The sequence below is a fragment of the Antechinus flavipes genome, chromosome 6 (assembly GCF_016432865.1).
Source record: "Antechinus flavipes isolate AdamAnt ecotype Samford, QLD, Australia chromosome 6, AdamAnt_v2, whole genome shotgun sequence".
NCBI lineage: Eukaryota > Metazoa > Chordata > Mammalia > Dasyuromorphia > Dasyuridae > Antechinus > Antechinus flavipes.
In genome coordinates this window covers 119,367,814-119,393,638 of record NC_067403.1, presented here as the reverse complement: position 1 = coordinate 119,393,638, position 25,825 = coordinate 119,367,814, and the positions used below count along the sequence as shown (strand labels likewise).

Here is a 25,825-nt window from a genome sequence, read left to right as displayed (position 1 = left end):
ACCCTTCTCTAGATCTTATTTTCTTCTTCTATAAAATTGGGATGTTAATAATAACTTGAGAACGTCACAGGGTTGTTGTTGGGATCAATAAGGTGTAATCGGTGAGCTACGTAAAGCAAATTTTGAATCACTTTATAAATGCAGTTAAAATAATTATCATCATCATTAATATTTTGCTAAAACTTGCCTTTGTATAGGTGCTTTGATTTAGTTTAATGAATACTGGACAGAGTGGATTCAAATCTCAACCCTTTGACTTATTGTCCAAGTGACTGTATACATTTCACCCAGTGTTTGACTAACAGACCCCAAATGAGTTTACGAAGAATTAAACAACTAAAATGACTGAATAACAACAACAAAATGTGCTAGATACTGGGAAGGAAACAAGCATATATTGAGCACCAACTGTATTCCAGACATGTACTAAGCACTTTTACAGATTTTAAAAAAAAATTTTTTTTACATTTGTCCTTATAACCCTGGGAGGTAGGTGTAATGATAATCCCCATTTTGCAGATGAAGAAACTGAAATAGACAGAGATTAAGGGACTTAACTTGAAAAATTGAATATTTGAGGTCAAATTTGAACGTGGGTCTGACTCACTCCAGCATGCTATCTGTTTTGTGCCACTTACAAAAGTAAGAGACAACCCATATCCCGAAGTAACTTCTACTTTGGGTGAGATAATAAAAAAAAGAAAAGGCTTAGGCTACTGTTTTCCATTAGTCCCAACGAAAATATTATCTTCTATAGGAAACCTTCCCCAGCCTCTCTTAATTTCAGTGCTTTGTATATATTAGTTTGCATGTCATCTCTTCCCAATAAATTGTAAGTTCTTTGAGGACAGGGACTATCTTTTATCTCTTTTTATATCCCAGCACTTAGATTCTTAATAAATGGTGATTGATTTGTTGATTCATAAATCAACTCTGCTCTTGGCACACTGATTATAGCCCACCAGCAATTACCATAGGTACCAAGTGCAACAAAATAAAAAAGAGATGAGCATAACTTGTTCTTTTTTTTTTTTTAAGCAAACTTGCCTTATTTGTTTGAAAATTAAAAGTCAGTAACGTTGACAAAATATACTCAGTAAATGCTTATCAATTAAAATAAGATAAAGACTTTAGGGAAATTATTTTTAATGGATTCTGCCATGGTTGGTTTGATCCATGCTGAATTTTTTTTTTCTAAATTTCTCCCTCCTGTTGCCCCTCCCTAAGGATTTTGAGTCTTCATTTATATTTAAAGAGTCAACACAAAGAGTAGCCCATCACTCTTAACTCTACAATTTTAAAAATGCACTGCATGAACCCTGATAGGAGAGTTCCATTGCTGACAAAACTTATTTCAGGTTCAAGTGTTAAGGGGATGTTTATAAATAACAATGAATGTGAATGGAGGAATATTAGTTTATTTTATCAAGTCTCCTGTAGTTTTATAGAAATCAGGAAGCTTTGGGGTGGGGAAATAATTTTCTCCCAATAACTTTTATTGATTCCTTTGTTTTTATATCATTGTTAAATATATTTATTCCCCTTTTCTGTTGTTACCCCTGGAGTGGAACTTTCCCATACGTGTGTATGTGTGTATAAAGCTAGTTAAACAGAAAACAACTCAGAATGGTGACCCCATTGAGAAGGTAGGCATTGTTCTGCCCCCATAGTACCTCACCTCTCTGCCAAAGGCTGATACATTCCATTTTCTGTTCTCTGGGGTTAGATTTTTGTTTTTTGTTTTGTTTTCAGTCATTTGTGTTGGTTTCCTTTTAGTGATCTTTTTTATTGATATTCTTAGATGTATTGTTGTTCTGCTTATTTCAGTCTGTGTCAATTAGTACAGTTCTTTTGAGTGTTTCTCTGAACACCTTCTGTTCTGTTTTGTTGTTGTTTGGTTTTATTTTGTTTTTAAGCCTCTTTGTGTTTAGAGGACATTGCAAATACGGAACATTTTTAGTTCTTTCTACCTCTCTAAAGGGTACTGTTTAGATATTTGGAGGAAATAGATAACTAGAACTCAGCTGGGCAGTCAGCCCTGAAGTCAGTCACTAAAAAGTTCTCATTTTATTCAGACATTTATCTGTTTCATTTATTCAGTTGCCCTAGCAGTACTTGCATGGTTACTGATATTTATATAGGCACTTTAAAGTTTGCAAAGCATTTTGCATCCATTGTCTCATTTAATAAGTTCCCCTTTTCCCCCAGAAAACCCACTTAGGAAGTACTGAAGGCATTATTAACTGGGCTTTATAGGCCAGTGAGGCTTAGTAAGCTAATGACTTATCCATGGTCACACAGCTAGTAAGGGCTGTTAAGGGACAGGTCAATTCTCCGAGAGCCTCCACAGCTGCGGATCATAACAACTGAAGGAGTTGCAAGGCAGCCTTTGCTGACACAGGTGTTGCGGACTGGGAATGAGATAAATTGTAGGCAGAGGGAAGCGGAGAGAGGTCAGACAACGCATTGGGCTCTCAGTCTCCTTGTAGCATCCTCTCACCATTCTGGATTGGATCTCCAGCAGCCACTGTTAAGTAGCTCCTGTGTATTCCAACATATACCTGGCTGCAGGATGAGGAGAGGGGCTGGAAACTGGACTCCAGAATCCAGGATACATCTTTGGCAAGCTGCATGGCAGCTTGCCTGCCTTCTTCACTTCTCCCCCTAAAGACCAAGGACTTTGATTGATCCTGACTCTGATCCTGAGGCCCTCCAGGGAGCTATCCCAGACATTATATTTAGTGCCCAACATAGTGGATTTAATCTAGGACTTCCTTACTCACATGGCCAGGTCTCTATCTGAATAGGGTCATGCTCAAATAGAAAACATATCCCTGTTGGCCACATGTTGATTTAGAAAACCACATATTAACATTATCTATGTTATGTTGTATTTTAATTTATTTTGTTAAACATTTCCCAGATACATTTTAATCTGATGGAATTTTGCTAGCTGATGGACCCAGTTCTGATGCATCTGCTCCATGCTATCCCTTTTTTATTGTGCTTTTTGAGAGCAAAGACTTTCTTTTGCCCTTGTATCCCCATACCTGGAACATTATAGGCACTTAGTTCTTTTTTTTTCCTTTAATTAAAGCTTTTTATTTTTCAAAACATATGCATGGATAATTCTTCAACATGAACCCTTGCAAAACCTTGTGTTCCAATTTTCCCCCCTTTTCCCCACCCCCTCCCCTAAATGGCAAGTAGTCCAATATATGTTAAACATGGTAGAAATATATGTTAAATCCAATATATGCATACATATTTATACAATTATCTTGCTGCATAAGAAAAATCAAATCAAACTAGAAAAAAATGAGAAAGAAAATAAAATGGAAGCAAACAAAAACAAAAAGAATGAAAACAGGCACTTAGTTCTTACTCATTAATGGATTTAGTTGACCTTAGTCCATATGGTTTACCTATATACTCTCACTGGCCCTTTAAGTCTATATTGTTATTTCTGAGACTTTTCTCCCCATTTCTCATTTCTCTTGTTTTTGCAGTTATCATCTGTGTGACTTTGGGCTAGTCCACGTACTTGACTTTTCATTTCTTTCCCTGTAAAATAGGAAAGTAATGTTTACATCACTATTTACATCAGAAAGGTTGTTAGGGGAAAATGCTTTGTAAACTTTAATGTAGTATATAATAACGCTGTGGTGATTGAGATTCATTCTCCTTTCACCTATTCTCTGGAAGAAAAAAAAGAGAAGAATACACAGTCAGTTGACAGATATACTGCTTATTTCTAAAGCCAGGGTTCTTAACCTTTTTGGAGTTCTAGACCCTTTCGATAGTTTGATGAAGCCTATTATTCTTAATCAGAATAATATTTTTAGATGCATTAAATCAGATTATAGAATTACAAAGGAAATAAATAACACTGGAATGTAGTTGTTGAAATATTTTTTTAAAATCCTAGGTTGAGAACCCCTGTCTTGAAGGTCTTAGAGACGCTGAGAGAGTGAAGCTGTAGAGCTTCAGTCTTCATTTCTTTGGCTTTAGGGTCGATGTGAATGAGTTGGGTGGAGAGAGGGATGTTTCGGGACTGATGAGAGATTGAGGAGCAGTTGGACACAATATTGATTTCTCTTCATTGAGCCAGGAGAGAGGGTTTTAAAGTGACTGGATGGTGATCAAGGACATCCCCTTAGATCTCCTCTGGATGGTGTGAGCTGTTCGCAATCCCTTTGCATTCTCAGACCTGCTTTTGCTTTGGAGGGGTGTCTTCTTTGGACCAGACTAAACGTCAGCTGGGTTTCTGCCATCTTTCTAACCACATGGTTCAGAATCTGTCAGATGCTACTTACTTGAATAGATGAAGATTCATTTTCCAAATGACTGCAGCCCTCCTCGTGAGGAAAATTGCTATGGAAAGGGCTTCTGAGAGGATCTAGACTTCTTTTGCTTGCCTGCTTGCTTTTCTGATGGTGTCAATGTCTTTTGATCCTGATCTGTTGATTTTTTCACTTGAATTTCAAGCAGAGAAATCGGTGCCATTATAAACTAAGTGCTTCTGAAGTCAAGGGGAACTTTGCTATTTTCTATTATAAATAAAAATTATTAAAACTATTCCTTTATAATAGAAAATAGCATTCATAGAGAGTAAATGGTAAATCAGAGATGTTAGACATGGCTAGGAACTCTCCTAAGTGAGTGTTCCCCAAAGCAAATTAAGATATATAATGAAAATATGTAACAAAATAAATCATTTTATTATAAAATTATTATAATTTATTTTAAAACATATTGATTATAAAAATAGATTTTAATATGTGGTTTTCTGAGTTATTGGCTCACAGGGATAATTTTATGTGGCTTAGTGGGCCCCATCTCTATTTGAGAGTGACATCCCTACTGTACACCATGGGTCATGGGGCAGTATTATATTGATCCTAAACAAACTTAGCTTAGCTTTTTGTTGTTAAATTGTTTGTTTCAGTCCATGATCTCATTTGGGATTTTCTTACCAGAGATTCTGAAGTAGTTTGGCATTTCCTTTTCCAGCTCACTTTACAAATGAGGAACTGAGGCAAACAGGGTTCAGTGATTTGCAAGATCATACAACTAGTAAATGTCTAAGGATGGATTTGAACTCCTGAAGATGGGTCTTCTAGTTCCAAGTCCAGCGCTCTATCCGTGGCACCATCTGGCAGCCCAAGTTCAGTTAACTCAAGACTAATGCTATTTCCATCATGACTGCAAGTTTATTCTAAGCTAGTTACTTGGAAAAGGAGTATAAGACTATCCTACCTAAACTTTACTGTCAGAGAACAACTGGGTAGTAAAGTGGCTAGAGCACTGGTGTAGAGTGAGGGATGGAGGGGAAGAATTGAGGGATTTACTAGAAACTCTTTGTAGAAAAAGAGAAAAAAAAACACTAAGCAAACTCTTTATCATCTTTGATGAGGGGGGTAGCCTCCAAATATAAAAAAAGTTATGCCTGAATGTATTTTCTTTCTTCTTTTAAAATTTTACTGATGCCTTTTGTTGTTGTTGTTGTTGTTTTTATATATACTACAGATACTTCCTAATATCCTTTCCCTTTTTTCCATGAAATTCTTCCTTTTCAAAAAGTTGTTAAAAAAAATAATAAGAGGTGGAACATATCTTATATGATATTAGATGCCCATAGTCTCCCACCTCTACCAAGAGGAGGAAGTACTGCTCCCTCTTCTGTAAATATTTTCCAAGAGAATTGATGTTAATGGTTATAAGTAGCTAGGCCAACAAACAGTCAACCTCATTAGCCTCCTCTGTTTCAGGTCCTGCTCCAAAAGCTGGGGACCCAAAAAAAAAGTGGTTCCTTCTCACAGAGCTCCTATTCTCTTGGCACATGTCTATTCACACAGCAGTTAGTGACAGAGCCCAATATCCTTAGACCCTAATCTGTTCCTCTTGGCGCATGTTCTCTTCCATGTCAAATAGTATTTTTTGTGTGTGTCTTCCATCTTATAGTGGAAACAGTGCCAGACTTGGTGTTCCAAGGTCCAGCTCTCTGTCAAGTAGTTGTAATAATATTTGAGTTAACCTTATGCTATCGTAATGCCGGAGAAACTGAGGCAGGAGAGAGATTAGAGTTTTTAATATTTTATTAATTGGAGAGCATAACTGACTGAACAGGACTCTCATCTCAAAGTATCCAGCTATGAATGAGAGAATCCCAAATCCTTATATACCTTTTTACAAATAAAGAAGGGGACAGAAGTGGGAAACTTCTTTACAGACCCATTGGGTTCTGTCAGGATGGGGGGGAGGAAAAGGGGGAGAGGCTATAAATTCTTACTAAAAGCCAGAGTCAGGATGTCTGAATAAACAGAAGTAAAGATGTCAATGAGGTATCCGGGATAGTCTTATCTCTTGGAATATTTTAGAAGAATAGTGTAAATTCGAAAGAGTTAGGGGCCCGGAAGTCTGATCTCCTTATCTTGAGTCTTTGACAATTTATAACCTTAGAGCAAATGGTCCTCAATCTTAATGGACCAGAGGAAAGTTTTACAACTAAGGGGATGAGGCAGAACAGTTAAGGAAACTGAGATAGAACAATAAGGGGGAACTAGTACAGGGAAACTGAGGTAGAACAGTTCAAAGAGACTGTGACATAACACTATCTACTAGAATTGTTTTAGGAAGGAAGAAAGGGAGAGGGGACAGAGAGAAGAGGGGAAGGAAAGAAAGAAAGAGGGAGAAGGGAAAGAAAGAAAGAAAGAGGGAGAAGGGAAAGAAAGGAGAGAAGGAAGTTCTTATTGAGTCAGCACTGTGCTATGCTGGGGATACAAATGCAAATCAAAGGAAAGAATGGTTCTACCTTCTTGGAGCTTCTTTTCTGATGGGGGAAGAAAACATATAAAATGGATTGAAGTAGAGTACAGAGATGAAAATGCCTAAAGCCAGGACATAGTTTTTAAGTTTGAATTGTCCAGCAGGTTTTGGGAGGAGAATGAAGGTTGCTCAGTCTGGGCCTTTCCACAAAATAGATGCTCCAGGAAATTTACCATTGGGCCTGGGAGAGGGATATTCCAGTGTGAGAAAACTGAAGAGAGGTGGTTGGAGGTTCCAGGGTGAGGAGACCCCAGGTGCTGAGGGAAATTCTGGTATGAGACATTAGCTGATGCATAATTGTGAGCTATAGCAGTGTGGGACCAATAGTACTATAGAAACAAATCACCATTTGTAAGAATGATACCAACGGAAAATGCATTGAGAATAACCATTTGAATTGCCAGGAACATAGTCCATTTCCCCTAAGCCCTGGACCTATCCCACTAATTCTTATTCTCTTCCTTGCTTTGCCTTGGGGATGGAGATCTTTTTCTACCTCTAAGCCATAGTAATGGTGCCTCTGGTCTAGGTCATTTTAGTGGGGGTCAGGATGAAATTATAGAAGGGATTTTTCTTTGTGTATTTAGAGATCTTCTAGCCCAGCTGCCTCATTTTATACAAAAGGAAAAAAACACAGACCAATTAATTAATTAATTAATCAACTAATTAATTAAAAGACACAGTTAATTGATTTTTCCAAAGTCACACAAGTAGTTAACAGCACAGCTGGGATTTCAACCTAGAGCCTCTAATTCCAGGTACAGCACTCTTTCTATACATCATCACCCTGTAGGATAAGGAATTGAGTAGGAAGAAGAGAAGACAATGGGGATAAGAATGGGATTAGTTGGAGCTGGAAACACTGTGGCAGAAGCTTTGGGGACTTAATACAGTTTGGGGAAGAGGAGGATTGGTACAGTTCTTATTCCTTTCCTTCATTTGCTTCTGATAGCTCTTTTGGAACTAACATGGTGGTGACAGTAGGGTACTCTGTGTATAATTAGAATCATTATTAATGAAGTCTCATCCTGGAACTTCCCTCAGTGCCGGGAGCTTCCTCCTCCGGGAATATCTAACCATTCTTGTGGTCTTCTTAACTTGGAACATCCTTTCTCCCCCTTCTGTAAGGCTCTCCCTTCTCCCGTTGGTGAGTTCCTCCTGGAACTGACATTATGTAGAGGGAACCTACCTGATCTTCATTTCACTCCCTTCCCTGTACCTGGTTTCCAGAATTCAAAACCATGCCCTGGAATTTAATACCTTCACATGCCTCTCCAGGGCTCTTTTCCACTCCTATTTATGTTTGTCTTTATCCATTAGAATGTAAGTTCTTTGAGGGCAGAGGTTGACTTTCTTTTTGCTTATATTCATATCTTTAGCACTTAACACTTGGTAAATGATCGATAAATGCCCTTTTCTTTCCTTCCTTCCCATTACCTGCATGAGGAAGCTAGGCTATATAGGTAGTAAATATCAGACTTGAGATTTAAAATTGTACTGGGAATCAGAGGTTCTGTTCACTACTTGTGTGACTTTGGGAAATTCACTTAATTTGCATCTTTTTCCTCTTGTATTAAAATAGAAGCATTTAGGCTGGAACATCTTTAAATACAGGAAGAAGAGTCCCTTCTATGATTTCATCCTTGCCCCTCACCAAAGTCTTCAGCCTCTGACCTAGGCCAGGGGCACTGTAATATGGCTTAGAGATTTGATTCTCTTTTCCACCATGATAGTTGAGGTAAATGGGAAAGGGAAGAATCCAATAATAGAGCTTCTGATAACTGCTAGTGGGGGTGAGGGTAGGAGATGGCTTTTGAAATGGAATGGTCTTTAAGTTGGAAAATGTTCATTCAGATAGAGGATTCTAACCTAAAATGTTTGCTTCATGTAGCAATGACCATAGGAAACATTTCCTGTCCTTTTTTTAGGGGAAGGGACTTAGATTTAGGGGATATTAAATTGTTAAATTGTTGACCCAAACGGTAGGTACTTCAGAGAGCAGTATTGAAATACGAAGGCCCTGACAGGATGTCTTTCAGTAACTGGAAAATGAATAGTGAAAATCCATTTTAACTCAAGAAGCAGCTGAATAATTCTGTAAATTGATTTTTACAGAAAGGAGAACAATTGAGTTTCCATCACAGGAAGTACTCAAACTGTGACTGAATGACCAACCTGTCAGCAGTGTTGTGGGGGGGGGGGCCATCATTGAGTGTCAAATGGGAGGTTAGAACAGGTAACAACTAAGGAATGTTCTTCCTTTTTTTATGGGAACATTTGATAATTAAAATTAAAAGAACAAACAAAAATCTTTGAATCTCATTTTATTAAAACTGGGAGACCTTAGAGATCTCTAAGCCTAACCCCTCTTTTTTACGGATGAGGAAATCAAGGCTGCACAGAATTATTGGTAGAATAGGGATTCTAGTTAATCATAAAATGCAGTTACTGGAATATAGGTAGAGTTTATGGTAGAAATTAACAAAAAATCATGAGACAACACCAATATTAGATTTGGGTCTCCCGTTTTGTCTTAGTTGTTAATTGGATAGTGAATATTCCACTCAAGGTTCTCTGACTCAGGTCAGCCATAAAACTCAGTTACCAGAATATAGCTGGAGTTTATGGTGAAAATTAACAAGGAATTATGATAGTCACAAATAAGCCAACGTTGAACTATGTGTTCAATCTCATCTCAGTTGTTAATTGGATAGCAGAGAGGCATTGGGGAGAGGGCACATTTTACCCTTAGAAAACTTCAGAAGGACTAACACAGTAAGATTCTCTTGTTACAATTTGACCCTGTCTTGTCAATGAACTGAACTGTCTACGTTTTGAACATAGGTGGCCCTCAAAGTCCCAGAACCTTCAGAGTCATCAACTTGGTTCAGGGAATTGGTTCCCCAGAGAAACAGAAAATAGAGCCCTGCTGCTATTTTGCAGAGATTAGTGTGGGCTGTTGCTAAGTGGTCTCATGTCACCTGTACCTGGCTATAAGCCCCTTGCCCTAGCATCGCCACCATGCCAAGCAACCTAATTTCTAAGGTTAGTTTGGGTCAAGATGGCTTCTCTGGGCTGGAAAACATTTCTTAAAAGAAAAATGCCTGCCCTCTGAAAAATGAAGGCTTTCAGGCAATCTGCAGAACTCCTCTCCTCTTTAATGGGAGTAAAAACTGAAAGGCTACCTGCTGCCATATTTTGCTAAGCGTCATTATTACCTGTCATCCTTGCGTCCTATCTTCAGATCAATCGGCTGTACTGAAGTCGCATTACTGCTAAATTATTGGAGGAGCATTAGGGTTTTTTTTTTTTAAACTTGACAGTGTCTTTACTTCATTTTTTTTCTTACCTTGTCACCTCTGTGAGTAATCTTAATAATACCATTGTCAGAAACAGATCTTCATCTTATATCAAATGAGATAAAAGTCAAATCTGCAAAATTATGAAGACCCAGAATCTTTTAAATCTAACCAGGGATAGAATATATCCTGTTAATTTGTCAGCTTTCTAGGTGAACCGCCTACACAAGACAGGAAGGATTAATCAAGCAAAGGGGACTTTTGAAAAATATATTTTTCTAATTATATAATCTCTTCACAGTGGACTGGGGTTAATGCAGAGCTGAATTCTGAGAGTCAGTAACAAGAAAAGAAACCCAAGTATATGAATTGTCTTATAATTACCTGAAAAGAAGATTTTCCTTCTGGCAATCATGAGCTTTTAAAAGTATTAATCTGATATTTTTGGCATCTAATTTCTTTTCTTTTAGATAATTTAGGGAAATAATTGAATGGTTTTATATTATTCTCTGTTCTTATCAAATAAGCATCAAGTGTTATTAGTTTCATTTGGGCATTATCGCTTAGCCATTTCTAAAGAATTGCAGCTAAAATGCTTTAGTAATTGGTCATATTTTTGCAGATTTAACGCAGCTCATGAATATTGCAAAGATGTTGTGTCTTCTTTGGTACACTTGACCAGCATACCTCCTGAGGATACAAAAAGGCTGCATTTTTCTTAAGATCGCTAGGAAAGTCACTTTCATCTGCCTGATTTTTGTCATCAGACTTGTTTACAATACTTACCACAGAGATACTTGGGAATTCCAACAGAGAATTAAGGTTGCTAGAAAAATAGGAAAATAAGTCTGTTCTTAACTTCTTAGGTTGGGGGGGGGGGCGGTGATATTTATATTTGTCAGATTTCACTGGAGTAGCACCAAGATGTGGATTTTCTCCTGGCTATTTATAAAGACGGGACTGGGATGAGGGATAAAAATTTGAAAGTTTTGAGTGTCTGTCTCTGAGGAGGCCAATTCTTCAAGCTGATGAGTAGAGGGGGGAGAAATGCTATTAAAGTTTAGGCCTGTGCATTGGGAAATCCCCACAAAAGGAAGGGAGAAGGGACACAGGAGACATAGGAATGTGGTTGGAGAAGTGGGAGGAAAGCTAAGAAAGTATGGTATTCTTGATTCTTATTGTAACAATAACAGTCATGTTAATTGTACCCAACTCTTCGTGACCACATTTGGGATTTTCTTGGCAAAGATGTTGGAGTGGTTTGCCAATTCCTTCTTCAGCTCATTTTACAGATGAGGAAACTGAGGCACACAAGGTAAAGTGACTTGCCTAGGATCACACAGCTGTATTTACAATGTCTGAGAACAAATTTGAATTCAGATCTTCCTGACTCTATGTTTGGCACTCTGCCTACCCACCTGCCCCATTCTTGACACAAGACAGAGTAAAAATGGAGACTGGTCACCAAGAATAAAGATAACAGATATTTAGAAGGATGAGAAGAGAAAGTGTTACTGGATTCAGGGGGAAAGAATAAACTTCCAATAATGTCTAGTATGTGCCAAGCACTATGATAATTACTTTTTTAAAAGCCAATATTTAAGCAGAATTGGGGTTTTTCAATTTTATTTTAATAGTATATTATTTCCCCAACTATATGTAAAGATGGTTTTCAAAGTTCATTTTTATAAGATTTTGGGTTCCAAAATTTTTTTCTCCCTCCTTTTCTTCTTTACTTCTCCCCTCCCCATGGTTGCAAGCAATCTGGCTTATACATGCATATTCATTTAATTCTTACAGTAAAGCTGGAAGGTAGGTGCTTTATAATTTTCCCCATTTTACATAGAAACTGAGCCAAAGGTGGAGTGACTAGAACCAGGGTCTCACAGTCTGAGACTGCAGCTGAACTCAAGACTTTGCAAATTCAAGCATATCCACTAATGTGCCATGGATGGATTTGAATATAAGATTAAAAAAAAAAAAAGCCAAAGCATTTATTCAGCACTTTCTGTGTCTGCCCACCAGAAACTTAGATTCTGAGGATAGGAGGTAGGTAGAGATACAACATGGAGAGAGATAAGGAATTATAGGATAATTTGAAGGGAGAACCTCATTGCCATCAGAGATCAGGGAAGCCTTCTCAGATATGAGATAATATCTGAGCTCTGTGTAAATCAAAATAAGGAGTGAGACACAGAATTGAGGAATACATGCAGCACATTCCAGGCTTGGTGGAAGATTTGGGCAGATGCTCTGGGTTGGGAGATGATATGTGGAATCTGGGCAATGGCAGGAATCCACTTTAGCTGGAATAACCAGTGTAAGTGAAAACTAGCCAGAAAGAGGGATGGAAGCCTTTGAGGGCCAAGAGATTGGCATTTTATTATAAAGAAACCATTGAGGATTTGAGGAAAGAACAACAAGATGGATCCTCACAGGATGTTGGGGGAAGATGGTATCATTCTCAGTGGAATAAAGCCATCTTAGGGTAAGGCTGGTTTTGGGAGGAAAAGGTAATGAATTTTGTTTCTGACATGCTGACATATACTGGCCTGTGCCTTAGGAAGATTATGTTGGCAGCTAAGCAGAGGATTAATTAGGAAGGTGAGGAGAGAATGGAAACAAAGAGCTCAATTGGGAGGCTTTTGCATTAGGGTAGTGAAGCCATTATTAGGGTCTGTGCTAGGATAGTGGCTGTATAGATAGATGGAATGGACACATGTGACCTCTGCTGTGAACGTAAGAAAATTTGGATGTGGGGCAATGTGTCACAAGAGGAGACAGATGCAATTCAGGAAACATTTATTAAATATCTACTATTCAGGGTACATTTATTAAATATCCATTAAGTGCTGCAATTCAGGCAACATTTATTAAATTTCTACTAAGTGCCACAATTCAGAAAACATTTATTAAATATCTATTAAGTGTGATAATTCAGGATACATTTATTAAATATCTACTAAGTGCTGAAATTCAGGAAACATCTATTAAATATCTACTAAGTGTGATAATTCAGGATACATTTATTAAATATCTACTAAGTGCTGAAATTCAGGAAACATCTATTAAATATCTACTAAGTGTGACAATTCAGGATACAGTTATTAAATATCTACTAAGTGCTGCAATTCAGGAAACATTTATTAAATACCTATTAAGTGTGACATGAAAGAAAGAAAATAAGAGAAAAAAAAGGTGAAAATAGTATGCTTTGATCTGCATTCAGTCTCTCTGTAGTTCTCTCTCTGGATGCAGATGGCATTTTCCATCCAAATTTTATTAGAAGTGACTTGGATCACTAACATGCTGAGATTTAGTTATCATAGTTGATCAAAACACAATTTTGTTGCTATGTCCAATGTTTTCCGATTCTGCTCACTTCACTCGGCATCAGTTCATGTAAGTCTTTCCAGCCTTTTCTGAAATCAGCCTGCTCATATTCCATTACTTTCATATACTATAACTTGTTCAGCCATTGCCCAATTCATGAACATCCACTAATTTTCCAATTCTTTGCTACTATAAAAAGAGCTGTTACAAACATTTGTATACATGTGGATCCTTTCCCCATTACAAGATCTGATCAGTTTTGAAGGAAGCCAGGAAACCAACCTGAGTCATAGGGAGATAGTGTACCATGGGGGAGGAACAGCAAGACACATGGTCACAACCTGGTTGATGGGGGAGATGGGATCTCCTTTTGAGGTAAGACTGGTTTTAGGAGGAAAGGTCATGAATTCTGTTTCAGACAAGCTGAGTCCTTGGTGCTAATGGGACACCTGGATGGCTTGAGTGGGCCGCTGGATTGTCCAGTGGACAATCAGCAATAGAGGAATGGGGTTCGAGAAAGAAAAGAGGATTGGACATGTAGCTTTGGGAGTTTTCCCTTCTTATCCTAAAAGTACTTATTAATCTCCAGTTGTGTGTAGGGCAGTATGCATTAGTCACTAGGGATATCAAGAACAGCCCCCCTATCTCTTCTCGGCCCAGTGCAGTTTTATCACTTACCATGTTCATCTGATCAGCTTGTTGCTATCTGTTGTTTCAGTCACCAACTCTTGGTGACTTCATTTGGGATTTTCTCGGTAAAGACACTGGAGTGGTTTGCCATTTCTTTCTCCAGCTCATTTTACTGATGAGGAAACTGAGGCAAACTGGATGAAGTGCCTAGGCTGGATTTGAACTTGGCCCTTCCTGACTCCTGGCCTTTTGTGCTCTTTAATCAGCAGAGATGGCCTTTTAGCTACAACAGAACTCAGTTGCATAACTACAGGAATTCATTTCAATTCAACTAATATTTGTCAACCACCTCTTCTGTTTAAGACACCAGGAGTACAAAAATGAAAAATAACATAGTTCTACCTTCAGAGAACTTATATTCTGTTAATGTTTGTGCATAATGGAAGTAACCCAGGGAGTTTGGATTGAGCCCTTTATTTTATTTTCCCCAGTTACATGTAAAACAATTTTTTACATTTGTTTTTAAATTTTGAGTTCCAGATTCTCTCCTTCCCTCCTCTTCTCTTCTCCCCAGTGACAAGGCACAAGTAAAGTTAGGAAACATTTTCATAAAAGTCATGTTGTGAAAGAAAACATCTTCCTCCCCTCCAAAAAAAAAAAAAAAAACCCTCAAGAAAAATAAAGATAAAAGTATGATTCAATCTGTATTTAGACGCAATTAGTTCTTTCTTTAGGTATGGATAGAATATATATATATATATATATTTAATCAAAAGTCCTTCAGAGAAGTCTTGAATATGTATTACTAAGAAAAGGAAAGTCATTCATAGGTGATCATCCCATAGCATTGCTATTGCTTTTGTACACAGTGTATTTCATTTTGCATGAGCTAATGGAAATTTTTCCAGATTTTTCTGAGAGCATCATGTTCATCATTTCCCATAGACAATTCCATCATAATCATATACCACAATTTATTCAGCCATTCTCCAATTGATGGACTTCTCTTCAATTTCCAATTCTTTGTCCTGAGAAAAGTCTATTAGAATTCTTTTTGTACTTTTCCTTTTTAAAAAATCTCTTTTGTGATTCATGGCTAGTAGTGGTATTGTTAGGTCGAAGGATCTGCAAGATTTTTATAGCCCTTTGGGCTTAGTTCATAGCTTTTGATCTTTTATCTATTGGGGAATGTAAACTCTTTAGAAAGATGGAATTGTGAAGAAGGAAATTTCTCTTAGGTTGGGAGGCTGTACCTAACATTTCTTTAAAAACTAATGTTTTATTGATGTTTTTTGTTTTCAAGGTTATAGTCCTAACTAAAGAACCCTTATCCTTTATTTTCCCATAGTAACAAAGAAAAACAAAAGAAAAAAAGTATAAGCAACTGCAAAGTGGGTGCATCCGGGCCTATACACCCCCACCCCCAATCCTGTCGTGGAAAGAACAGGGTTGTGTTTTCTCTTTATAGGGATCTTTCGAATCCACGAGAGATTACAGAGGAAATGACTAAGAATGATGTGAGGGATCCACATGCTGTGGACTCAACTCTGGAATGAAACATGTACTGTATCTCTTTATTAAGATAGCCTTTTCACCATTTTCCAGATTTGGTGTTCACTTAGACAGCTGGGAGGCTTCCCGTCCCACTAAGGTAGTTTCACATATTTCTGAGGATCACACCGATTTCAAGGTTTTCACTTTGCCCAGCAGACCATGTTCTCTATAGGGAGGGTTTTACATTTTAACTCCAGTTATTTTGTGGCTAAGTGAAAGGAAGCTTGTTTATAATTCTCTGTGTTATTGCCAATAAACCGCCCTTTCTTTCTATACAGACTTGTAAAATGCTGCTTGAGCTGGGAGGATCTGTTTCATATGGTAATTTCTATTAATGAGTCAAGACATAGAAATGTTAAATTTTGCCCTAAACTGCCTCCTGTGAATTAAGGGAAGACTGTTGTAGTCAGTGTGACAATTTCTTCCGGTGATTCAAAACAAGAGAATATAATTGTGTCCATAACCTATTTAATGTTCTGAATGGAAATACCATAACCTAAAATGTATTTTGCTAGTTGGGGTAACATTATTTTGACATTTGGATTTAGGAGGGAGCCAATATGTATTTCCATACTTTCACCATCAATAATTGGGAACCGCACTTCTTTCCTTATTCATTCAATAAATATTTAACACCCATTGTGTTGATAGCATTGCATTAGGCTCCGAGGGAGTTCCTAAGAGCTGTGCAGACAGGGCTCTGCCCTCCAGGGGGGCATAAAAGAGACAATTACATTTAATTGTTTCTAACTACAAGCAATGTGTTGTCCCTGCACAAAACTTCTTGGCCTTGTGGGATGGGAGATGATTGCGCTCTGGGCATTTCTCTGGAGGAGGGCATGTAGGGATTGAACTCTCCTTTCTTACTGGAAACAAAACCTTTACATCTTTTTTTCAGACTCTTCTGGGCAGTAAGCTTTTTTTCAATACATCGGGCAGGCAGGCAGTCTGTGCATTTATGAAATTGTGTGCCAGGCACTCTATTGTAGAGTTTTGGGGCTGCAAAAAAAAAGGCAAAAACATAGACCTTTACCCTCAGGGAGCTTATACTCTAATGGGGAGGGGCAGCTAGATGGTACAGTGTATAGCACACCAGCCCTGAAGTCAGGAGGACCTGAGTTCAAATCTGGTTTCAGACACTTTACACTTTCCAGCTGTGTGACCCTGGGCAAGTCACTTAACCCCAGTTGCCTCAGGGGGGAAAAGCATCTAATGGGGGAGAGGATATACAAATAACTAGTATTTATATGAGACATCCATTGTGTAAATGGAAGGTAATCTCTGTAAGGGAATGTGGAGGGATGGTCTGGGACTCCTGCAGAAAGTGGAAATCTTGAATGAGGTCCAGAAAGCCTGGAGGTAAAGAGTGAAAGCATTCCTCATGTGGGGGATCGTCATTAAAAAGCTACTGAGTTAGGATATTCATATATTGTAAATCTATATCCTTATTCAACTTCTGGGAGAATTAAGAAGGCTTCGGGTAGAAGTTGGTTCTTGCACATAGTTTTAAAGGCAAAAGGATTCTGTGTTATAAGTCAGCCCATTTTCAACAATTAGCAAAAGGTATTTGGCTTAGCAATAGCCTAAATTTAGCCCACAGCCTTGGGCCTCTCAGGGCAAGTTTTGTTTCTTTTTAGGGGAAGAGGTACACTTCTTCATGCAACAAATATTTATTTATTGCTTTCTTTATCTATAAACCTGTGCTAAGCTAGGTGAGGAATATAGAAAGGAATAGCAATAAATGCTTTTTATTCAAAGAGACAGGATACAGATGAATAAAACATTAAGAAATAGTTGTTATACATACCATAAAATGGGGTGTTGTATACTCCAACAGATCAGAAATAGGGGATCCCACCTACATCAAAATATGTATGGTAGCACTTTTTGTAGGGCAAAAAAAAAACCAACAACAACAACCCTGTAAATCAATCAGATGCTCATCATTTGAGGAGTAGCTAAAGAAAGTGTGGAATCTTAAGGCAGTAGAATATTACTATGTCCTAAGAAATGATAAATATGAAGGATAAAGAAAAAGACCTGAATTGATAAGGAATAAGTAAGCAGAACTTAGAAAACATTATACACATTGATTACAACAATGTGAATGTCAACAAATAAAAAGAACTATAATGTGTAACTTTTTAAAAAATGTATTTTTTTAATATACATTGCTTTATGAATCATATTGGGGGAAGAAAAATCAGAGCAAAAGGGAAAAAACATGAATTTAAAAAGAAACAAAAAAGAAGCAAAATAGCATATGCTGATATACATTAGGTCTCCATAGTTCTTTTTCTGGGTGCAGATGGCATTTTCTGTCCAAAGTCTATTGGGATTGCTTTGGATCACTGAACCACTGAGAAAAATCAAGTCTTCCATATTTGAGCATCACACATTCTCACTGTTCCTGTGTACAATGTTCTCTTAGTTTTGCTTGTTTCGCTCAGCATCAGTTCATGTAAATCTTTCTGGGCCTTTCTAAAATCAGCTTATTCATCATGTGTGATGACCAAACTTGGCTCCAAAGAAGAGATATGAGTATATATCTTCCTTCTTAGCATAGATGGAGAGCTATTGTTGTGGAATACTTTATTTTGTTGGAATTGTTTGATTAGCTTTGTTGAAGTGCTTTTTTTTTTTTAATTTTTTTTCAATAAAGAATATTTCTGTAGGTGAATGGGGAGAGATAGATTTAGAAAATTAGGGTAATATGAATTAAATCAGTAATTATTAGGTTACTTTTTTTAACTTAATGTATTTTAACTTTAATTTTTCTTTAAGTTAAAGTTTAAAAGATTAACAGAGGAGTGAATAATTGCCAAGTGAATCTTATGGACAGAAATGCTATGGCTTCAGAGAAGGGAAAGAAAAGTTGGACTTGAGTTAGACTTTGATAGGTGAATTAGATCTGGTCAAGCACATTGCCAGAAACGTCATATAATTAATTAAAGAACATTTAAGTGTCTAATATGTACCAGACTGTCTACTAAGTGCTAGGAAAGGAAGTCCCTGCCTTTGAGGAGCTCACAATCTAATGGGGAAAGTCAAAAATTAGTAAGATACACCCTAGTTTTGCAATCTTCAGGGGCTATTCAGTCATTTAAAAAAATTTTTTTTTCATTGTTAATTTTTCATTGAATTTTTCTTGGATACGGGCCCTTAAAAGAGAAACTTTTCTGAAAGGAAAAAAAAATAAAGATATAAACTAAAAAATCATACCAGTTGTATCCCACCCAGGTGTTACACAAGTTCATTTTAAATAAAAGTGTAGTCTTTGTGTGGAACAGTCTCTCTCCTCTTATGTTTCTCCCTTTTATTCTTTTCTTTTAGGTCTTTTATTCTATTCTTCTTTCATCTTTTTCTTTTTGGAAAAAAAAAAAAACATCTGAACTGTTTGTTGTCCATTCCTATGATTCTTGGGCATCTTGGCGGTGTTTTGGGGATGTGAGCTGAGAGGTGAATCCATTCCCTCAAGAGATAAATGCTTAGCTTTACTTCCCAGTTCTTTTGTTTTTAAAAAAACAAAACAGAATTTCTTACTCTTGATGTTCTTACATATGCTTATAAATGCACAAATGAGCCATTTTTCTATAGACTTTGGGTGTTGTGAAGCCATGGGTTATTAAACACTTAGGTAAAGGTCTTGGGCCATAGTATCTGCTGTAGTTACTTAAAACTAGGCAATACCACACTGTGGCCATGATTTTGTTGCTAATTACCAAGCTGATCAGACCACTTGGCCTTTATTTGGTGATCTTGGAATGCCTCTGTTTGATTTTTAAAAATTCAGGTGATTGATCTTTATAGAATACAATTAAAAGAACTTCCTCAATAGCCATGTATTCTTCATGACCTAAAATATTATTTTTCCCTTTCATCATGCAGTGTGCCATGCTGAATTGAATGCCATTATGAACAAAAACTCAGCCGATGTGAAGGGTTGTACCATGTATGTCGCCTTATTCCCGTGTAATGAATGTGCTAAACTCATCATCCAGGCAGGTAAGAGCTGGTGCCAGGTTGATTTGTCACATTTGCATTGCTGTCTGTTCCTGAGTACCTCATCACAGATGTATTTGATTTTAAATTGCTGTTGTTTAGATCTAAATTAATTGCACTATCAACTTTGCAGGAGATTTCCCATGTTTTGTGTTTGAATGGTGCCAGGTATTCTAAGACTAATTGTATCCTCTGTGATTCTTAGCATGTTTTTAATTTAGGTTTGCAACTTCTTAAACCGCCGAACTGCCAAAGAACAACACCGGCATTGAATATAATTACTGTCAATTTACTGTACTCTGACATATTATGCATAGATTAGGGGGGGAAATGAACTTCTGTCTGAAACAAGGTCAGTTGGGAGCTTCTCTATGAAATTTTAATTTGTATGTAATATAGGGTAGATATTTGAAGATTTTAAAATATCTTTGTTCAGAAATGTCAGAAGACTTACATGATCCTCCTTTAATTTTTCCTCTTATTACAGTTGCTATAAATCTGTGTTCTTGCAGCAAGGGTCCCGCTCAGAATGTTTCTCCTTCTTCAGACTATGAGATCCAAATATCGAGCTAACTACAGTATACTTTATCTCCATAAAACTCTCGGCTTGAGTCCTAAACACTTATCATGTTGGCCAGATGTGTGGCTTAAAGGGCCCGTTTATCATGTGCCTCCATGCGGTTCTGAACAGATCAAATGTGGGGGTATTGAAAGCAAAAGCCTCTTGTTGAAGGGTTCTTATAAAAATACTTTTTATCAGCCCCTTTTTGTGTTCTCACTTGGGTTTATTTTCCTGTATTGCATTTCCCAAAGAGAACAATGGAAGAGAAGCAAAAATCACAAAAAGCACAGCCTTGTTTATGTGTGGGTAGGCAAGAGCAGGGGAAAAAGGGAGAGCACGTTAGCATAGGTAGGGTAACTTTCCTACTTGATACATTGTCAGAAGGAGATGAGAACAAGTACATTCCGACTTTGCTCCCAAAGAACTAGTTTGAAATAAACACATCCATACCTCTCAAACTATAAAAACATTAGAATTGGAATTATTCTGGTATTTATTTCTACATCAGAGACTCTTAAACTTTTTTAGGTCATAGACCTCTCTGATGATGCTTACAGAGTCCACAGAATAATGTTTTTAAAGGCATAAGATAAAATATGTAGAATTGCAAAAAAACCTAGATATTGAAATTTAATTATCAAAACATTTTTAACTTGGAGTTCATGGACCTCGTGTTAAGAACTCTCAATTTTCCAGGTCTTCTCCACTCCTTTTCCCAAATTAGCATCTTGAATTATGATCCATGAATGTAGAGTTTATAAATTTAGACCATAGAGGCCATTGAGTCCGGTCTCCTCACTTTACAATTAGGAAACTGAGACAGAAAGACATTATGTGATTTGCTAGGGTCACAGAGATGGGGTAAGGCAGAGGCGGATGGGGAGGAGACTAGCACCTGTGCTGTGAGGGCTGCTGAACCCTTCTCAGAGGTGCTTTCCATTTTTGGTGTCCACCTGGCATCCTGTAGCATTTGCAATGGCCACACTCTAGTAAATCATCTCAGCTCTTGAGTAAACCTAAGTTAAGGGTAACTGATGGGCCTCAAACCCATTGGTGAGTTGGGGGATGTCTACCCCAAAATTTGAAGCCTTCCCTCTGAAACAGATGGAGGGGAATGGTTTGTTCCAGTGGCCAGGAAGCTAGATGAAGCAGGTCCTTGTGCCAGGGTCATCCACTGCATCCTCAGCCATCACTAGCTGTCTCACTGTCTCACCATTGGATCTCAGTGACTCTGGAAGAAAGAGTAAGGCTGATGACTTTATTTAACTCTGTCTTACTTAAAATCCAATTCACAAACAAGTCAAGATATCACCCTGAGATGTCATTGGTTCTTTTTGAAAATAAAGGACAAACAACAAAATTGATGGTATGATCTAAAACTTGCTCTTCCTGATTTCCACCAGACACCTGTTGACCATGCCATTGACAGCGTAGAGTTGGAACCAATTTAATTCAAATTCTGGCTAAACTACTTATTGCAAGTCACTTTAGTGTAACCCTAGTAACTGCCCTTTGGGATTTCCTAGGTAGACTTTATCTTAATTGCTTCATGTCAGCGGTGGTCCTTCCTGAGTGAATTTAGAGTGTGTCTACTTGTGTTAGACCTCAGTTTTCTCATCCATAAAATGAGGGAGTTGGACCAAAGCTGATTTCTGAGTTCCCTTCCAGCTGGAAATCTTCAATTCTATATAACTAAAATTCTACCATGATTTTTAATTAGGCCTTAAATGTTTGTAAGTTTCCATTTCACATTAGGGAAGTGAATCTAATTTGGTTATTGGGCAAATTATGTACTAACTGTCCTTTTCTATGTCAGAAAATAAAAAATAGGGATTTCTCTCCTAACGAGAATTGGAATTGTCTATAAGCTCACCTAAAGCGTAATTAATCAGACACTACAAGGACTCCATCTGTTTCTGTAGTCTTATATATTATCTGTATCTGCATTTCTTAATGGACTTTTCCACATTATCTCTTAAGGTATAAAAGAAGTTATTTATATGTCTGATAAATACCACGATAGTGATGAAACCACAGCTGCAAGACTCATGTTTGACTTGGCTGGGATTAAATTCAGGTAAAAAAGATAAACTTTTGATTGATGTCAGGCTTTTATTTTGTTTGTTTGAGTTTTGAAAATCTCTATTCCTAATGAAGAAGTGTATTTGACTTAAATCAACATTGGAGTATGCCCACTAATTCCTCTCTGGGATACCTGATTTTCTTTGCTTTGTTGGGGCTTTTGAAATGATAGAAACACTGTCAGTGTAATAAGAATCCGAACAATGTCATCCAAAGAATAGATTTTTAAAAGCTATGACAGGAGCATCTGAAGGCAATCTGTTTAACAGACTTCAATTCCAGTAACTTTCTAAGGCTTTGACTAATTATTCTAGGAGGGGGGGATTTAAAAATTCACAGGGTTTTACAATATTAACATAAGACCTTCTTAAATTTTGCAAATATAACAAATGTGGCATAGAAAATTTAGGATGAAAGCAGCCTGCTAGGTTGAGACACCCAGGAATTCCTACAGCAGTATTTTAAATTGAGGTTTGAAGTTATTCAGTTATTTCTAGCCTTCAAAAGCTATTTAGATTTTGATCATCATCTTGGCTAGGCAAAAGAGGAATATAAGATGTTTTACTTGCAAACTAGATCAGTCACCTGGATTCCTTGGGAAATCTTAGTTGAGTCTTTTTGAGGTTGCAAAGTGGGTCTGGATGGTTTATAACGGTCAGCAGCTTGATCAACAGTGGGTTTAAGATAATGGCTTAAGGTCTTTGCCCATTATGTTAATGGTGGTAAGGATATGGGCTGTGCTTAATGAATCTCTTGAATTAAACAAAGTGTTCTGCCTTTTGAGACTTTAACTCCGCAATATTTGCATAATCCTTTGTTTGCCGGTTGATACAAAGAAATATATTTAGTTCCCAAATGTTGTCTTTTTTTTAATTGCTGGGGAAGACCTGCTAATGTTGTTGTTTTATTAAAGTGTTCAGGGCTCGTTTTAATTTTATATTTGCAAATATAATTTTTAAATGGCTTTCTATTAAAGTTTATTGATTTGTCTGCCCCTATGCACGAGGTGAAATAAAACTTAAAACTCTCAAGCTGCTAGAAGTTCATTTTCTAAATTTACCACAAAAATTTATTAGAAAATAAGGCGATAAATTGGGGGGAAGCCAGTAAATGTAATATAATGTCCTGCAGCTTACGTGTTAGAAATCCTTTGACTCCCTGATAATTCATGAACTCCAAAAGCTAAAAAACACACAATTCAAGGAACCCCATGTGTCTTTTTGTCTTTTGTCTTTTTTGTCCATGTTTCTCTCAGCATGGTGCATCATAATTGGCTCTGATAAAATTTCATGCAAAAATAGGGTGTGTTTTTTCCTTACAGAAAATGTTGGTTAAGCTAGAGCAAATAAATTATTTTAAACTACTCACAATATAAAAATTTTATGCTTTCTTTCTTTTTTTTTTTTTGTTTAGGAAATTCACACCCAAGTACAGCAAGATTGTCATTGACTTTGATTCAATTAACAGCAGACCGAGTCAAAAGCCTTAGTGAGTTACATCTCATTAAAACTCTAGAAGATTGGGATTATCCTCTTCTTAAGAAGCTGCTAATGCCTTTCATCTTGAAGTTACCCATAACTTTTTAATAGCCAGTACAGCAAAAGTAGACATCTGAAGAATATAAAGCCTCAAATCTTCCTTACTGTCTCTCTGGTCACATGGAATCTACATGTATTTAAACTATTGATTTGTGATTTGAAATGGAGAAACATGTATAGCTTGGACAAGGCCGGGTAGGAAGGATTCTTTTCTTCCTCCTCTAAAAGAAACAACACAGTGAAAGGAATCAGATTTGGAGTGGGAGAACTTGGGTTCAAATTCTGTCATACTATAAATTGGGCAAATGACTTAATTTATTGCCCTCGATTTTCTCATCTGTAAAAATAACAGATCCATGGTCTGAGGCTCTATTTTAAGATTGCCTTACTGTTAGCTTGGTGCCTAATCATTGGAGCTGGTTGGGATTACTTAGGTAGACCGCACCATCTTATTATTTTGGTTCAGTCCTTCACTAAATACAGTATGCTTACTTGTGCTAAAAGAACAGATAAATAATTGTTGTTGTCTTCTTAGCGGGAAAGAGCAGACACACTGGGTTGAACATCTGGTCTCAATGAAGTAGAACATGGAAGTGCCCTTGTTAAAAACAGAGGCTCAAATTACAGTAGTTTCAACATAGCGCTAGGAGTAGGTCACTAAAAGGTGGTGATCACATATTTTGGATTGCTAGCTTGTCCTGTCAGATTCTGACGGAGGGGCAAGCACCATATCAGTAAATATGGACTGAGTGCTTATTTGAATGATCCAGGCAGTTATTTACCTTAGTCATGAGATCTAAGCAAAAACAGCTGTTTTTTTGTGAATTATTTTATGCTTTCTTATCAGATCCTGCATTTAATTCAGCTTGTTCTTTATAGTTCCATATAGTGTCAGTTGTATGGAATAATCTATTTCCAATCCTAAAAACACTATAGGTTTAAGGTGAAGGACTCACAGGATTTCATGTTTCAAGGGATTTCCAGATAAAAATTAGTGCACCTTTCATTTAACAGATGAGGCAACTGAGGTAATAAGAAGGGAAATAACTGATTGAGGTTCACCCAGAAAACAAATATTAGAGTTGACATTCTGAGCTATAACTCCAAACCTGTTGTTCTTTCACCTTCCCCTTGTCTGCTAGAAACCGTGTCTCCATATCAAGACTGGGTTCTGTCTGTCCTCTTGAAGACCACCTTTGTTCATAACCTGGGTTACTCTCTAACATGAGATCGAATTTAAAATAAAAACACTGAGCCCACTTGGAGGCAGCCTGTTCTAGCTAGAGTGGTGACTTGGGCGTATTTAATCAAGCTGGCTCATTGCCTTTGTCTTCAAAAATATTGCTTAACCAAACAGCCTCACTAATCAGCACGAGGTTTGGGAATGCATGTCAGTGCACCTTGTCTTTTATCTAATTTAATTTTTTATTAGCTATGTTTAGTACCTTTGTTTAGAAATGACTTTCCTCCTAGAGAGCATTACTTGCTCTGTCTTTTAAAAAAATAAAATAAAGCATTATATTTTGCTGAACTTTTATCTCGTCTCCAAGGTTTTTGTACTCCATATTTTCAGTCATTATGCAATTTGGCGTTTTACCAGTATTATTAAAATCTTATTAAAATCTACTAACTGAAGTATGCTCATCATTATATTATCATATTGTATGCTTAATTCTACAGTTCCTGCCATGCTTGTTAGTGGTGCCTGGAGCATGAAACAGACACTGCTATTCAGGCTTCTAAGATGCCATTCATTCAAGCTACTAACATTGTAGATTTTCTCTTGGGAAAATCTGGAGATGATAGTTTTAAAATAAATATATAAATAAGTCTTCCATGAGGTATTTGCATATCTTTAGGGTAGAACCCAGAGCCCTACGCTTGGAAGGGGAAGATCACCCATCAAATTGGACTTGCCTATGGGGAGGGGACACCAGTGAAATAAAAGGGGGAACCAGATCACAGTGAAACAGAAAAAAGAAAACAGAAAAAGGCTC

The 25,825-nt window shown here is 37.2% G+C and overlaps 1 protein-coding gene across 1 annotated transcript in view; it reads left to right on the top strand.

Annotated features, from left to right (window-relative positions):
- Nucleotides 1-25,359, top strand: part of DCTD (dCMP deaminase) — a 44,337-nt gene extending 18,978 nt beyond the window's left edge. The window contains exons 4-6 of the mRNA XM_051964827.1: nucleotides 19,533-19,649; nucleotides 22,189-22,285; nucleotides 23,704-25,359. Of these exons, the coding sequence (XP_051820787.1) occupies nucleotides 19,533-19,649; nucleotides 22,189-22,285; nucleotides 23,704-23,779 (290 nt within the window). The 3' untranslated portion in view covers nucleotides 23,780-25,359. The remainder of the gene's footprint in view (nucleotides 1-19,532; nucleotides 19,650-22,188; nucleotides 22,286-23,703) is intronic.
- Nucleotides 25,360-25,825: the final 466 nt, after the last annotated feature.